The sequence below is a fragment of the Branchiostoma belcheri genome, unplaced genomic scaffold, assembly GCF_001625305.1.
Source record: "Branchiostoma belcheri isolate BF01 breed outbred unplaced genomic scaffold, Haploidv18h27 scaffold85, whole genome shotgun sequence".
NCBI classification, from domain to species: domain Eukaryota; kingdom Metazoa; phylum Chordata; class Leptocardii; order Amphioxiformes; family Branchiostomatidae; genus Branchiostoma; species Branchiostoma belcheri.
This window is the reverse complement of record NW_017804520.1, coordinates 465,202-481,452: the sequence shown is the minus strand read 5'-3', so window position 1 is coordinate 481,452 and position 16,251 is coordinate 465,202. Positions and strand designations below refer to the sequence as shown.

Sequence of the window (16,251 nt, the reverse complement as noted above, 5' to 3'; positions counted from 1 at the left end):
AAAGTTCTCTTCTCTTTTAATACTACGTCGTTTTGCATCTGGTCACTAGACAGAAAGAATATTGAAAATCGCGGCATGACCATAACCCAAACAAACCTTGGTTAGAATTAAATGATAGACAGTTGTAATTGAAAGTTCTTGTTGTAAGTCAATTTGGGAACACCTTTCCAACATCGGACACAGCCTGACCCTAATGTCTGCATCCTCCCACAGGCCGTCGCCCGATTCTATTCATTAACTTTTCATACATCATTAGGCACGGGCTGGGGCGATGTCTGCACTTCAAATCAACATTGACCTTCGCCACTTTGATCGTACCAGTCACCCAGATGTTACACACATGTCAAACTTTCTTATCTAAAAAAGAAAACTTAAAATTCGAAGTCAAGTTATTATCTTGTAATTTTTGGTATGATATTGATAATAGCCATCATTTGTGATCTCCCAGTCAATATTTTTTCGCATTTGGGCCACTAAAGAACCACCTGCTGCAACGCAAACAAATGTCGCTGCAGGACGCTGCTGAGTAGTGTTGTCTACTATCCCGCAAGGAGAGTTCTGGGATATGTCATATGACCAAAATGGCGGCATCTTCAACTGCAGGTTTGTGAAAGTGTATCGAAAAACATCTCCTTTTTTGCGTACTTCGTGATCGCTGTGGTGTTTTAAACTTATTTGTTGATTTGCAGAAGTTGCGGGGGACATGAGTGAAGAAGCGCACGCGGAATACGCCGTCCAGTACTTCGGGTTCACGCCACAGTCGTTCGCGGATGGAGGTAAGTGGGGAGGGGGGCGACTTAAAAAGATTTACTTTGTTGACAATTTACGGCGCGGCGTCATGGTTTATATTAAAGAAGATAACTCGTCAACGAAAACATAAACACACAAAGCAACAAATTAATCACTTACAGTACAGCCTTACTGTTTTGCCTAGGTTTGGAATGGCGTTCAACAATCGACAAATTATTATTTTTTTACCTGTTCATAATTTTTGATGAAAAACGCCAGTTTTGACGCACAGTATTTGCCAGTGGGTCTGAAACTACCGCCGCTGTTTGTCTCACCCATGAACAAAATTTCACCGCTCAGAAATCCCACACACTTCTCAAATATACCCTGAAAGCTCTACAAACAAAATCTGACAGGAACTTCTCACCTGTTCCTTCAAAATTGGCGCTGTAGAAGTCTTGGGCGAGTTGGACCGTGGGAGACAGCTGTCACTCACGGCAGCCATTTTTATTATAATTTATGTCATGCTTAGTCACAAAGCACGCTGGGAAAATAATATACCGGGACCTTCTGAAGAAATTACAACATGAAGATATATTTGTGGAATATACACATGTAATTTACAACATAATCCAGCTGACATAACTGATATTTTTCTTTGCTTTCATTGAATAAAACCCATGTTTTGTCCTACTAAATTTTTTTTATATAAAAACTTGCACATAAAATGTATGAGGCCTAGGAAAAAGATGTTGTATTTTCTGTTTCAGTCCTGAAAAAAATTACGGTCGGTAGGATTATCTTTTTTCTTCAGTGATCTAGATTTGGGTCCAACTTACTAGTATATACATATACAATACAGTTTAACAAAGTAAAAAAATTGCACGAGGACATTGGTCTTTTCAATGTCAATGTTAAAAAAACAATTGTACAATGTTTTATCACTCAGGTGCCAGATCATGGAGCTAGAAAAGGTTGATCAGCTCGAAAAATTGTCCCTTGCTGGGGTTCACCCCCCAAAAATGTCTAGGTTCGGGAAACAGGAAAGCAACAGATTTTTTCCTAGGCCTGACTTGTAATTAGTGGTGCATACCTAAACCCAATTTTAGGTTCAGGTCCGGATTCAAGTCCAGAGGTTTAGGTTCAGTTCCGGACTTGTAAGTCCGGACCTAAACCCATGGCATATACAAAATTGCATTGTTGGCAACCTTGCTGGGTTGTCTGGGTTAAAATTTGGCCACATAACATGGAAGCCGGTACTTGACGATGCCCGATGGCAATGTTTTCTTCATTTTGCAGCAAAGATTTTGCAATCTACGGAAGGTTTTAGGTGGTTTGGAAAGAAAGGGGTTGCGTGAAATGGTCTTTTATGGTAATAAGTCCGGACTCGGTTCTTGACTTTTAGGTTTTTTTGGACTTGAACCTAAACATTCTTACAAGTCCGGATCCAAGTCCAGTGAACCGGTATGCACCCCTACTTGTAATATTATATGAAATTTATGACTTGTTCAACAAGTTGTTGACAATGTTTTAATGTGTTGTTCCAGTATTTAATGTGATGGTGGACAACCTGTATGACACCATGGACGCTGCTGAGCACTACTTGGTGTCTAGGGTCAGACAACAATTTTTTTTTTTTTGCTTTTAAAACTTGTTTTGTCTTTGTACATGAATAACATTATATTTTGCTGTAATGTGTGTGATGTCTTTTTGGTCTTCATCAGAAAGCAATGTCTACCTAGACATTGTGTTAGAGTGAGCCACCCAGGCTAAGGAAAACAGAAATGTATGATCAGATAAACATCAAGTCAGGGATTATCGCAAAAATCTGCTTGTTGTTACTAAATCTGATTTGTTACTGTCATATTTCTCAGCCATGATGTCAATGATGTAGATAAACATAAACATCTCTATTGCCCTTTTTTATGTTCCTGCTTGTCTACTTTGGCAAAACATCATATGAACAAATTATAAAATTACCTCTACTTGTATGTTTATCCCTCTGTTGATACAAATTCATATTGTTATTCATATAGTGTTATACATGTTCAATGAATGAAGTCTTGACAGAAGGTCCAGAAACTGACTGTTGCACCGTTTGAATTACAGAACAGGGACGTCCCAAAAGAGGAAGTCAAGGCTGTAAGTATCACAGTAATGACAAGATTACTTCTATGATTTTTTATCAATATCAAATCATATTTTTATCTTCTGCTGTCACTGCTTGAGAGAGTATCCAGGTGAAGAAATGATATCTAAATACTGTTTTGGTCTTTTATTTGTCTAAGGGGCATAGAGTGATTATTATGTTTACCGAAGGAAAACATATTGTTTTTACTCAATTTCCTCTTCTTCTTCTCCAAACACTAACCTCTCACCTGGCCAATGACATGATTTGTTGATGTCTGTCACCATGGTGACTGGTGTTGGGTTACATAATGTTGCAAACTTCATGGTCTGCTCTGCTCCTGTCACCATATACTAGTAGTACATGTATGTGAATATGTTTGAGTAAAAATTAACAGGGCAGACCATGTCCGAAGGTAAACATTATGCATTTGCTTTGCAAATGTTACTTCTCTAGTTACTAATACCTTCTTCTTTTCACAGGGTACACAAGAAGTCATTCTGAAATTTCTCCAGGCATTTAAGAAAGCTTTTGACAAGTTGGAGGTAACTTAGTTTTCAGAGGCTGTTCATAATACATTAGGCTTGTATGATACAAGTAATTTTCACAGGGAACTGATTTTGTGGATGGTGGAAAATTGAAGTTTTTGTGGTAGAAACAATTTTCTAATAGTCATGCATCATAAACATTTTGCAGAAGATATGTCACTCCAAAAATAAAACCACCACAAGCATAAAACTACCACAAACAATTCAAGTTTTCTTTTTAAACTGTAGACTTTGTAGTGTGATATTCAATCTATCTAGCGTGTGGCTGCAAAATAACAAAAATTCTAGCTTACAGTCACACAATGACATTGAGTATCTTCTTCCTTCCAGTTATACCTTCTGTCCAACCTGTTCCACCTACCTAACTATGTGCTGTTACCAGAGGACAAGGTATGTACAGCAAAACAACTCAGTAAAACACGTACCAGGGTCATATGCTTCTTGTATCTGAGAAATGTTGAGCTGTGAAGGTACGTCTACCTGCACTAGTCTGTGTCCTGGGTAGGTCTATGTGTACATGTATGTGGATTTCGTACTGTTACCACCTGTGAAATGCCTAGCAAAGAATTGGAATGGTTACAACTTACTGGTGCTTAACACTGATTCTAATTTGATGCATACTTCATGTGAAGGTGTAATCTGTCTGGTGCAGGTACGTAGTTTTGTATTTTGACTGCATCCATACGTTCATGCTGAAAAATCACAAGGTCTGGGTGTTAATGTAACTAATATGGCATATACAAGACACATCAAGCACCCCTTGGTACATGGTTGAATGGTTTGTCCTGTTGTTAAACCAGGTTCAGATGGAACAGTACACTCCAGAGGAGGAGGCACAGCTAGATGAGGAGCTGGATGTTCTCAGACAGAAAATAAGAAATGTGAGTAAAAAAAGCTGACAATTCCTTTCTTTACTCTTCATCTAGAAAAATCATTCTGCTTACGTGACAATAATTACCGATAATTGGATATCACTGGAAAATGGATATTGAGTTCTGACTTTTCAGAGTCAACAAGAATCATGAGTGTGAACCTCCACCATGGTAGCATTTTTCCTAATCAGGGATTGGATCATCTGAGTACATTTCCTAACAAAGTGCTGCTAGAAGAATATCAAACACCTGATAAGTTGTAAATTTGGAAACCTATCGAAAAATTTTTATCAATTTTTTGGTCTTCTTTGTACTTTTTATTCCTTCCTTAACTGCTGTCTTCTTTTGATTATACTGTACAAAACAGAAAATTAAAGAACTTTAATCTGTCTACAAGTAGACACATGTATTTATGTCTAGTAAATACTACCACTATGTATTACCAAAAGATCCTGTTAAAAATTTGGGAATTGTTTGACCTGTCGGCAGACAGTGTATGTGAACACCTGTCTGAAGCAGGAGCTGGAGGATCTTGGGAAGGTGCAGCTGCAGCTGGAGCGGCTGCTGGTGCAGGTGGCTGAGATAGAGAGGACCTGCAGTGATGCTGGTGGTAGGCAGGGGGCCTCGCACTCATGGCATTCTAAACTGTTGTACAGTAGCTAATGTCGCACTCTTGTTGTGGTCCTTTGTATTTGTTAACTCACAGTAAATGTACACTTAATTAATGCTCAATAAATATCAGACATCCAGGAAAAATGTAAAGAAAATCTTGCTTCAAAAAGAAAAGACTTGTACTTGATGCAAGCACGTCTAGCTCCCAGTTTCGGGGAAAAAAGACGTTAAACTGGATAGTGAGAGAGAGAGAGAGTGGAGAGAGTGGGGTAGAACATTACAATGAACTATGTCGGTGAAGGTTAGACATCCAGGTAATGAGATACACAAGAAAACTGTTACTCAAAGTCAAACTATCAGACATTACAAGAAGCAGCCAGTACTTTTCATCAGTAGTTTTCTTATGTATTACAATCTACTAAGCTGGATAGATTTTGATAACATCCACAATACTTCACCAGCCAAAGTTTGTATTTAGGATCCCATTTTGATATAGCTTATGGCTGTCCTCAATGAATTCTGCAACATTTTGTACCAATATTATGTTACAAAGTAAAGTAGGTCTTGGTAGGTAGATGATTAAACTACATTCTGCAATGATTGTCTTTTTTTCCAGTGCATGAGCTGAAAGAAGCTATCGTGTTTCGGAGCAGTAAAGTGACGTCATTGGTGGACATGCTGACGTCTATCATGGCACATGGTGGGGACACAGAACACACACAGGTAGGCAGATTCAGATTTTATTACCAATGACATAGCAGGTACAATATAAAATCAACACCTGAATTGCATCATTGCTTACAGATCGCCTTTAAAATCCAAGTATAAAATTCATAATACATGATAAAATACAATTCTAAAAGTCATATCAGGAATAAGATGTAAAGGGATATCAGGTAACCTATTTACAAAATTTTTCTGGTGAGAGTAGCAGACATGTACAGTAGGCAGATTCTTTTATATCAGTCTTTCTTCTGCATAAAAACTTCATTGTTGCTGGAGATTTGTTTGACTGTGTTGGGCTCTATAGCTGGCAGGGTGGCAAACTTTTTTATCTGTTTGTTTGGCGAAGTTTGTACTGATTTCTACTGGTTGCTATCTTGTTCTGATCGGTCTTGTTTTCTACAACCTTACCTTAGAATACCAGCATGTGCTATAGAGGTTAGGCTGCTATATCTATAATTAGTTTAATTAGTTGACCATTGTAACTCGCAGGTTTTAGTGAGTACGGTAATGTTTACAGTTTCATCTTGAATCTTTACATCAGATCTGCTATAGTTGTGAATTATGTGAAGTTGGGCAAAAAGAGCACATCCCAAAATATCTCCTTTTTTTCTTATAGATGTATGCCTTAGAAGTATTCTTGTGACAGTTGACCAATAGTTATAACTAGTGCTACATACCTAAACCCACATTTAGGTTCAGGTCCGGATTCAAGTCCAGAGGTTTAGGTTCAGTTCCGGACTCGTAAGTCCGGACCTAAACCCATGGCATAGGTCTTTTATGGTAATAAGTCCGGACTCGGTTCTTGACTTTTAGGTTTTTTTGGACTTGAACCTAAACATTCTTACAAGTCCGGATCCAAGTCCAGTGAAGCGGTACGCAGCACTAGTTATAACATGTTCAAGCAAATACGACAGTTCCTTGTACATGTCCTGGTATGTTCATGATAACCTCATAGGTGTTGTTTGTTCCACAGGAACAACTGACAGACCTGCAGGAGAAAATAACTAGGATTTCCTGAACCAAAGTCTCAAGAAGACTCTAGAGGACATTCCATACCTGTTACCTAAGCTATTGTATATTGTATCTGTTGTAAGACAAACCATGCAGAGATGTTGAATGTATGCTAGCATCTTGAGCCTTACGTCTGTTGTAGAACATTACCAGTAACTGTGTAAGGCAAGTGTGGGGATAAATAAGTACATGGACCACTAAAAGTACCTGCAAAACTCCAATTTTACCAGTACTAACCTGTATGTTTGATATTTTGGGACCTGATATTGTATCTTAGTGTCCTGTTGTATTCATTTTTGGAAATCACAACATGTATTGCTTAGAGGTGTATGTACATGTATACTACATGTAGAAGAATGCAAAACTTTATAGCATTTCTTTCCTAGGTTACCTTTTAGATATAGATTATGATCACTCAGTGACCATACTGTGACCAAAATTTTTGTGTGACTCTTGTCCGCTTCATTATTTTATGGATATAACTTTTACTAGCATAGAGCCATTTTATGTTTGTTTGCTGTTGTGGGTCTGATATTGAATCTGGGAGCATAAACAAGGACAAAAGATGTATACAAATGCTTAAAACATTGTAGAAAAAGTATGAAGTTTATAGTAAGGTGCCTGGTTTGACTTGCGCATGAATTTCCATGTATTAAAGATGTGTGGACTGCGTACAGAGAAGTCAGGTCATAATTGATTCAAAGAGACACTCTCTAAGAGCTGACCTGTTTCCTCAATAACAAGGTACTTTCTATAGTTTTGTGAAGGATTTGTCTCTTGAAAGGGCCACAAAAAGCCACATTGAGGTGTCTATAAGATGTCATCCACAAAAGCCAGTGTGACCATGGGCATTACAAATAGGGAATGTCCTCGATGAAAATCATTATTTCAGAGGTCAGGCCACTTAGTCCACTTGCACTCCCAATTCAATTCCTTTGTTCAAATTTTTGTGGAGGAAAATGGTGGACAAGGGACTAGAAAGAGAAACAGACTTGCAGTGATAGACCCAAATGGTATCATAGGATCCACAAAGTCAACATGTAGTAGTAGTAGTAGTAGTAAGCCTTATGTAAACTCGAAAGCTTGTTCGGTACATATGACAGCTTTTCAAGAAGGTCGACGGTGAGCGAGGGCCTACCAGATACCAGATTGGTTAACGTTTCAATGACACCTACACTTAAAATACGGTGATAAATTGAAAAACTGTAACAATTAGGAAAAATACAATAATAGAAAGGCATAAAAAATGTTACAAAGCAGGCCTGAAACACTAAGCCCGACCCTTAACATCTGCTTAAAGTTGATCTTGTCCAACAACATTTGATGTGGGCACTGGTAACTATGGGAACTGGCAATGCCCTGAGGATAAGTACAATGTAACTATCTTACCAGCAACAAAGGCTGAGTTTCTACAGTTTGCCTGGAACTCAATAGTAAGCATGATGTTTGGACGTCCGTTTCAAGGTTGTGAACAGCGTCTAGTAGTCGACCACACGGTGTACTGTTCATACTGTCATAGCTGAGCAGTTTACAACAGTACATGTACATGGGAAGATCAACTCGTCTGTACAAGCCAGACAACAGGAGACTATACGTACGTACGTATGACTACTGTTTTTTTTTTATTCCAACATTTAATCACCAGACGTGGTGACGACACACTCAACATTAAATTGCAAGTTTCTTCAACTTATATTAATGCCGCCACCAACACAGGGGACAAATACATGACAGGACAATACTCATTTACACCTGAGCTAAGTGAGGAAAGTCGTGCCTTTCCCAAGGGCACAAGATCGGTGGCATGTCAGGACTCGAACCCGGGACTCTTAGTTCCGAGTCGCGCACTCTGCCGCTATGCCACAATGTGAAATAATATTAATAGCATGTTTTGTTTCTGGCGGGTCTAAGTCTACAGCTGTTTGTGACAACAAAACTATACCACCCTACTAGATATTTAGATCTGTAAATGCCCTCAGGGTTGGGATATCTGGTTTAGAGGGGGTCATCCCAAGGCATTGTGGGGAGAGAAAATATGATGATATCTCACCAAAAGTTGCTCGTGCGTCGTGAGAACAAGACATACTGAGATTGTTACGATGTTCCCTTCAAATATTTACTGAAAGACAACCCTTAAGGTGCGGGAAAGGACACCGATAGGGGAGGGGGGTTGGTAGGCGACGTCATGACAAGCGTGACGTCTTCACTCTGAGTCTGAACTGACCAAACTGGTTTCTATTAAAGCTCGCGCTGTTGATAAAGCTAAAAGTTTTCCTGTCCATATATTTCGTCCACTGGCCTGTTTCATAGTCCTAGATTAGGAATGTTTATTTTATACGGTTTATCATTTGTAATGATTTACATGTACAGTCCCTTCACTGGTGACGAAACAACATGACCAGACGACGTCGAGATTGCGCCCTGCTGTTATTCTCACTAGCAGGTCTTTTCCTGCTGTATTACACATCGGAACATGTGATTCCTGGCTACAAAACACTGGAAAACCGAGTTTATCTGAGTACACCGAGATCTGAAGCATTGACAGCCTCATCAGTGGAAGAACCGATAACTGAGGATCGGGAAACAAGGTACACAGGAACCAGTGGCATCATGTTTTGCTTGTGAATGTAAAAAAAAACCCTTCACGATTAACGTTAAGTGTCCTGGAGGTTTTTTTTTTAATTTCAAGATAAGGAATCAAAGTCACGATATCTGACTGATGACGATGGTAGAATTTATCAAAGTTGGTTTCTAGTGTGTACCGCGGTGTTCAGTATACTGAACTATGCTTCATAGATGATACATTGTAGATAAAAACTGTTTCTGTAAATAAAATGTCGTTTTCTAGCTCTCCTATCGAGCTTGATGAAGCAGAGCATGCATATGACCACAATGAAGGGCTCGGCAGCGTTATTGGTCCTTCGGGAGGACTGACAAATTCACCAGGAAAGGCGAAAGCTACAGAAACAAGGTGCGCAGATGTAAAATAACATAACAACCTAACCTAACATGACATGACATAACATAAGATCACATGACATAGCATAACATAAACTGTGCCACTATGTAAAGTTCATCAAATACGAATGATTATGGGTTAGAATTGATTTGTAAACGGTATGAACCGGTATGAATGTATATGATACTGGTATTAATGTTCGTTTGTTTCCCAAGTCGATTCCAGAAGTTCATGGCTCAGTACATACCGGAGGAATCAGTTGCTAAGGAGAAGTTCCTTGCCGACCAGGCAGCTGTGCAGTCTGTACCGACGGAAGCACCTGGATGGGTCTATAACAAAACAGCTGCGGACATGTTTCGGTAAGAATCATATTCAAGATACTACATCTACATCAGTGACGTAGAGGTCAATTTTTGAACTTGACCTTGGTCTCCCCAACGGTAACCTGCCTGCTAAAAAACATGAACATCTAACCATGCCTTCAAGAGTTATGCCGCATAGTCTCCCACTCTACAGAAAAGTGATTTCATAGCCTTCTGACGAAGGCAATGACAACTATTTCTTTTTACTTCACAGAAAAAGAGTGGTAGGGGACAGTCGCTTTGCGAACGGGGATTTTCTCGTCACACAAGAGATGGTTGAGAAGTACGGCTTAACGACGGATGGTGCAAAACCAGTGAAAATCGACGTGCCAACCGAAGTCTTGAAGGGATTTCCTACAGTAGGTTCTTCATTCTGTCAAGGCAATCTTCAGTTCAAGGAATTTGTGTCTAATCTTCGTGGATAAGTTTATTATACAGCGGCACTTAGCATTTTTACAGGAAGGCCTTTAGTCTCTCTTAAGCCTACCCTCTTAAGGGTAATACTGTTTCAATACCATACGTTTGAATCTTGTTTGGTTGGCGGAAAAAATACGAGTGCAAAAAATGCCTAAAAACACGCCAAAAATAAGCCAAAACCCAAACTTCTGCTTAAGCCCTGAATAAGCTCTCACTACAGAAATTATTCAATTACTCGTATGCACTCGTTCGCAACATGTTACATACCGACGCAAGTAAGTTTTCAAGTTCTTGAACTACATCTTTTCTACACAGGAAAGCCCGTTTAAGAACAAACACTTCAGTACGTGCAGTGTGGTGGGAAACGGTGGAATACTGAAGGGAAGCGGCTGTGGAAAAAAGATAGACGCCTCTGAGTTTGTGTTCAGGTTAGGCATCTGATATCAATAACATGTACAAACTAGAAAGGTAACATTTGCAAAGCAAATTCATAATGTTTACCTTCGCATGGTCTGCTCTGTTAATTCTTACTCAAACACATTCATATATATGGTGACAGGAGTCTAAATCCCCCTGCTATAAAATTGTAACCCAACACTTGTTACCATGGTAATAGAAGTCTTAATCAAGTCAATGACCTTATTTGTTTAGAGAAGAAACTGAGTAAAAACAATGTTTTTCTTCGGTAAACATAATTAAGTACTGGTTGATCTGAAGACGCCTAATAGATCTGTATACCTTCTTTATAATGCAACTACTAAAAGTGATAACTAGCGTATAATATTCTTTTTTTTTGCGCATAACACACAGGTTCAACATGGCTCCAATGGGCGATACATATATGGAAGACATTGGAAACAAAACCAATCTGATCACCATGAACCCCTCCATGATCAAATACAGGTACTTTTATGTTTAAGGTCAGAACATTCGTCAGTATGGCCTTCTTCCCACCAGGATAAAATTGTCCGGATCGAGCCGAATTGATTCCGTTTGATCCGGCTTCGATCCGGCTCGGAGCCGGATCAAACCGAATCAATTTGGCTCGATCCAGACAATTTTACCCTAGTGGGAATGAGGACTATATGTCCTTCTGGAGATACCTTTCATGTGTAATCGTCTTTATGATACAAGACAATGAGGTCTTATATATAATTTTGAAAGCTGAATAACTTGAACACGGTTTATCCTCTTTTATTTAACTTCATGTAGATACGAGACAGACACAAGAAGAGAAATAGACGTTAAAGCCTTACTGCATGACCTATCAGCGTACGGAGACAGCTATCTGTGGATCTGGGCCTTTCTCTCCCAACGTCACGCCAGAAGCGCCGTCAACGTACAGCGAGCTCTGCTCGGAACCGGCGTCCCTAACCAGGTTATCTTCCCATATCCACTCGTGACAGGGTCCATTACAACATTCTGGACAAAGAATGGCGTAGAGGCTCGGAGGTCGTCCACAGGTAGACATATCCTATTACTTATACTATATCACGTATTTATGTCTACCGAAGGAAAGCATTGTTTTTGCTCTGTTTCCTCTTCTTCTCCAAACAAATAAGGTCAATGACCTGAGCCAGACGTCTGTCACCATAGTAACTAGTGTTGGGTTACATCATGTTGCAATTTTATAGCAGGAGGGATTTAGACTCCTGTCTGACCGTATATATGAATGTGTTTGAGTAAGAATCAACAGAGCAGACCACATGGGGAGGTAAACATTATGCATTTGCTTTGCAAATGCTACCTTTCTAGGTTTCTCTAATATAGTTTCATTTTTCGTGACATCCATGTCTACGTATCTCGCTCTATTAAACACGTACTTCCCTTTCTACCTTAATGATTCGTTAGGACTGCTGCTTGTGAGTTTGGCCACACAGATGTGTGAGGAGGTGCGCTTGTACGGCTTCTGGCCCTTCCACGCGGACAGAAACAACAGACGCCTGACTGAGCACTACTATGACAATGCCCTCCCTAAAGAAGCTCACAGCATACCGGATGAGTTCAGACAACTACAGTTACTACACAACACTGGAGTTGTCCGTCTGACAACCCACCCATGTCAATAAGTGGACATTGTCAATGATTTAATACATACTAGTACTAGCAGTAGACAGTTGAACTTTGTTCTAAATTATCTATGGCATTTTGGCCATCTAGTCTCTAATGTTATCTAAACGTTGCCTATCTGCTGATTTATCTACGTTTTAAAACTTATCTATGAACACTAGTACTAATAAACAATCTTTTTTACATTTGCAAGTGTACAATAAAACTCAGTCTATTGGCAATGTGTTTGGTACCGGTGTTCAATGAATAGATAGGGGTATAGTGCATAAAATACACGTACCGAAGTTCTTGACTAATTTTATAAGGTTATTGACTTGATAGGTTCTCCGTTATTTTTGTCTCGATTCGATCGAATACACGACAGGCGGCCTATATTGTACCTAGCGAAAGGCACGATTTCAGTACAAAAACCTCACATAGCGCAGACGTGATAGGAATTTTTCTCACACACAAAATCCTACGTTACCTTTGTTACTGGTAACACCAGTTATGCTCAGGCGAATAATTACACATCGCCAGGTAGCTTCCAAGTCATTCGGCATCGAAAGTTGTCGGACGAGGTGCAATGACATTATATCCGCCAGGCGGCGCTGCTAGCCTATTATTTGTTTCGTCAGCTGGGAAAGTTGAGGTCATCTACAGGTCACCGACTGCGCCACGATCACGCGTCTTCCTTGTTGTCAGTCACAGTGTTCTGGGTGCTGGGAGCCTACAGCTTCTTTAAGTTCATCTTGCCTGGTGTTGTGAATCTAAACCTTCTAAAGTTGAAACTACGCGCTCGAAAATGGCGTAAAGACTTCCAAGAACCTGGCAGAAGGCGGAAGTAGCGACCGTCAGTTCCAGTTTTCAGGTAAATATTATTGCACTGCGAAACTTTCGATTGAACTATTGCATTCAGACATTTGTACAGTGGATATACTAGACCGTTTACCAACGGTATTCAGGTTTGTAGTATCCGTTATCATATACTGTGTTGATTTTCGGCAGGCGTTTGACAGAAGTATATAACGTAAATTATGGTTTACAATATGTTTCATATTTAAGACAATTCTATTAAGAGTAATCTTTGTCGAGTCATACCCCTTATTTCTAATACATGACCTTTTCAGAGACAGTTTAGTGAGCTCCAAACGTTTCAACGTGAACGTTGTATTTTGTATGGGTGATTCCACCTCACTCAAGAAACTATTCTACTAGAATAGAATAGAAGAGAAGAGAAGAGAATATATCAAGGACGTTAATTAAAATCGTTATGTAGAATCTCTGATTATGTACCGTAGAATCATAATGTGATAAGTTATATTTTGTAATGTATAGTTGGCAGACTCTGGAATATCGAATACATATCTGTAAATAGAGGATCTTTTGAATGTGTTGACCCTTGACCTCCTGTTACTGCAGTCCCTATCAGGGAAAGCAGGTTAAATACTTGGTTAATGTTAATAATAATAATAATTGTTTATTGATTGATCGAAGATAAAAGAGTACAATCGCTAGCATGTTGCAGCGCAACTAATAAGTAGTGCTGAATTATATGCTAGTTTAAAAACAGAGATACAAATATTGGACAGTTAACAAATACACAACTAGACAAGTGAGTATTTAACATGTAGACAACTAAATATTAAGCGAGTAAAATGAACTTAACAATATTTACAATATCAACATCATCAGTGTAAAAATTATTAATTTTATAGTATGTTACGTGATAACTGATCTTGGGTGGGCCGGTCATGGGAGATTTACTATGTGCCATATTTGTTTAATAGACTTGTAAGATAGGGGATCGGGCTATTTTTGTATCGATTTGTTCTCGGGAGGGGGGCAAGGAGCTGGTTAAACTGTTTACATTTTCTAACGTGGATCGTCTCTCGGCATTGTGGGAGCCAGGGTCTAAAGGGAGAGTTAAAAAGGGATCTGGCAAATTTCAAACTTAGGTCCTCCCTCCTCTTTTCAAGGGAGGGGAGACCTAGGTTGGATAAGGCGTCGTTATAGCATGTGTACTCAGGACCAAGGGTTATCCGTAATGCACGTTTCTGAATGCGTTCAATCTTCCTGGTTTGTAGGGCCGTAATGCCAGAGGTCCAGATGGGTGCTGCATATTCAAGAATGGGGCGTATATACATTTGGTAAAAATCGATTAGGTCATTTGAAGGGAGCCCAAAACGTTTCAATTTCTTTAGTAGGAAGAGTCGGGAACTAGCTTTGCTTATAATGGATTCAACGTGCTTGTCCCATTTCAAATTGTGGGATAGCCATAGGCCGAGAATACATGCGTCATCTGTATATTCTAGTGGCTTATCATTGACGGAAATTAATAGTGAGATGATCCAAAATTGCACAATAGCTTTCCTGAATTTGTATGTTACATGTAGGTATTGTACTGGTCGTCCTGAATGTAGCATAAATTGTCATTGAGACCACCTCACATATTTTAATTAGAGGCGACAAGGTATACTCCTGTTGAAGGTGAATTGAAAATAGGGTATGCAGTCTAATTAAAGATGATTGATTACCCTCCATGAAAATGGGGGTACTGTTTTTACTCCGTTTCATGTTTGGTCTGATATCTGAAGATCGGTGAGAAGGAACTGTACGATATTTGGCAGATTGATGGATGGGGCCTTGGAGATTGTGTAGGTTGACTTTGAGCCCCTGGTGATTGACCTTGGTACTGCAGTTTAATTTTTTTATTCTGTTGTTTTCGCGTTATGGACTGTTTGTGCGATATTAAGGTAGCATGTAGTTGTTATTACCATGGTTTAGTGGTTTAAATTTGGGTCCCCTAGCTGTTTGCGTTTGATATTTACAAAATGTTTAATGTTGGACTTTTTGTGTTGAATGTTTGGAAAATCTAGGGGATGGTTTGGTATGATTTTTGGTATGTGGGTAGTTGTTGAGTCTCTTTGTGTTTTGGAGTGCATTAGCAGGTTGTCGCATATTTTTATTGCTTGATTTAAAAGGATTTTCACTTTTTCACCCCTACTTCATAATAGGATGGTCTGTTTGACCCAAAAGTTGGGACAGAGTGTTTTTGTTTATACCTCCAGCTGGCAGGTCAGACCCAGGCAGCCCTATCTATTTTTACGCCTATAGAGTCTGCAGGAAAATAAATCTTGTTTGTCTGGTCTGCAGGTCATTTGTCTGGTCATTGACCTACATGTACAGGCAAATGTAGCCTGGGTACCATCCCCAGTAGTATATTCGCAAACTCTATAACAGTTTGACTCATAATATCTCTATTGAAATACACCAAAAGATTACAAAATAACAAGCTATTTCATGGAGGGATGATGTCTACGACTTCTCCTTGTTGATTCTTTGATTAAACACACAAGGAGAGAGTAACTCGAGCAACTGAAAATCTTTCTAGTTTCCAGAGTAACACTTTCTTTATATGTATCACATTTAATACCTGGATGTAATTCAAAGTGAATGTTTTTTTTTTGTCTACAGGGCTAGCTGGTATCTTTGAGACATGATTGGCAGAAGCAGAAAGGTGCAGTACCTGGACCAGCCTCCAGATGGCGGTTGGGGCTGGATGGTGGTGTTCAGCAGTTTCCTGGTCCATGTGGTGGTGATCGGGTCCATCAAGTCGTTTGGCGTGTTCTACGCCGTGTTCCGGGAAGTGTTTGACGAGGGCGCGGGAGACACGGCCTTCATCAACTCCACACTGGTGGGGATGATGCTGATCTGCTGTAAGGACACATTCTGAGGTTTCATTAGGTAGTTTTATAGCCTCTACCAGGCACAGCAGATCGCTGGAAAAATAGTAGAAATTGGCCGAAATAAAGGGATAGTATACCAGAGAAGATCC

General features: G+C 39.5%; 3 protein-coding genes across 6 annotated transcripts in view; all 3 read left to right on the top strand.

Annotated features, from left to right (window-relative positions):
* The first annotated feature begins 532 nt into the window (after positions 1–532).
* Positions 533–7,288, top strand: LOC109487059 (kinetochore-associated protein MTW1-like). Its single transcript, XM_019791011.1, has 10 exons — positions 533–603; positions 690–776; positions 2,277–2,344; positions 2,839–2,871; positions 3,340–3,402; positions 3,736–3,795; positions 4,206–4,286; positions 4,767–4,887; positions 5,506–5,612; positions 6,589–7,288. The coding sequence occupies exons 1-10, from the start codon at positions 573–575 to the stop codon at positions 6,631–6,633; spliced, it is 696 nt and encodes a 231-aa protein (XP_019646570.1). The 5' UTR covers positions 533–572; the 3' UTR covers positions 6,634–7,288.
* A 496-nt stretch (positions 7,289–7,784) lies between these two features.
* Positions 7,785–12,584, top strand: LOC109487041 (alpha-N-acetylneuraminide alpha-2,8-sialyltransferase-like). 4 transcript variants are annotated; one of them, XM_019790982.1, is made up of 9 exons: positions 7,785–8,220; positions 8,997–9,214; positions 9,475–9,597; positions 9,801–9,944; positions 10,162–10,306; positions 10,680–10,792; positions 11,175–11,267; positions 11,577–11,827; positions 12,216–12,584. In XM_019790982.1, the coding sequence occupies exons 2-9, from the start codon at positions 9,021–9,023 to the stop codon at positions 12,431–12,433; spliced, it is 1,281 nt and encodes a 426-aa protein (XP_019646541.1). In that variant the 5' UTR covers positions 7,785–8,220; positions 8,997–9,020; the 3' UTR covers positions 12,434–12,584. The 4 variants fall into 4 exon arrangements, with proteins under 4 accessions (XP_019646541.1, XP_019646542.1, XP_019646545.1 ...); XM_019790983.1 differs by having other exon boundaries at positions 7,785–8,224; XM_019790986.1 differs by lacking the exon at positions 11,175–11,267.
* Positions 12,585–13,059: 475 nt separating this feature from the next.
* The window catches only part of LOC109487001, a 14,303-nt gene continuing 11,111 nt past the window's right edge, over positions 13,060–16,251 (top strand). The window contains exons 1-2 of the mRNA XM_019790916.1: positions 13,060–13,284; positions 15,891–16,132. Coding sequence (XP_019646475.1) covers positions 15,913–16,132 — 220 coding nt within the window. The 5' untranslated portion in view covers positions 13,060–13,284; positions 15,891–15,912. The remainder of the gene's footprint in view (positions 13,285–15,890; positions 16,133–16,251) is intronic.

Bases quoted from the DNA above. Each gene is read 5' to 3' on its own strand.
- LOC109487059 (XM_019791011.1), top strand. From the start codon at position 573: ATGACCAAAATGGCGGCATCTTCAACTGCAG. The intron at 604-689 runs GTTTGTGAAAGT...GTTGATTTGCAG, and splicing joins GGCGGCATCTTCAACTGCAG to AAGTTGCGGGGGACATGAGT. The intron at 5,613-6,588 runs GTAGGCAGATTC...TTTGTTCCACAG, and splicing joins GGGACACAGAACACACACAG to GAACAACTGACAGACCTGCA.
- LOC109487041 (XM_019790982.1), top strand. From the start codon at position 9,021: ATGACCAGACGACGTCGAGATTGCGCCCTGCTGTTATTCTCACTAGCA. The intron at 10,307-10,679 runs GTAGGTTCTTCA...TTTTCTACACAG, and splicing joins TCTTGAAGGGATTTCCTACA to GAAAGCCCGTTTAAGAACAA. The intron at 10,793-11,174 runs GTTAGGCATCTG...CATAACACACAG, and splicing joins GCCTCTGAGTTTGTGTTCAG to GTTCAACATGGCTCCAATGG.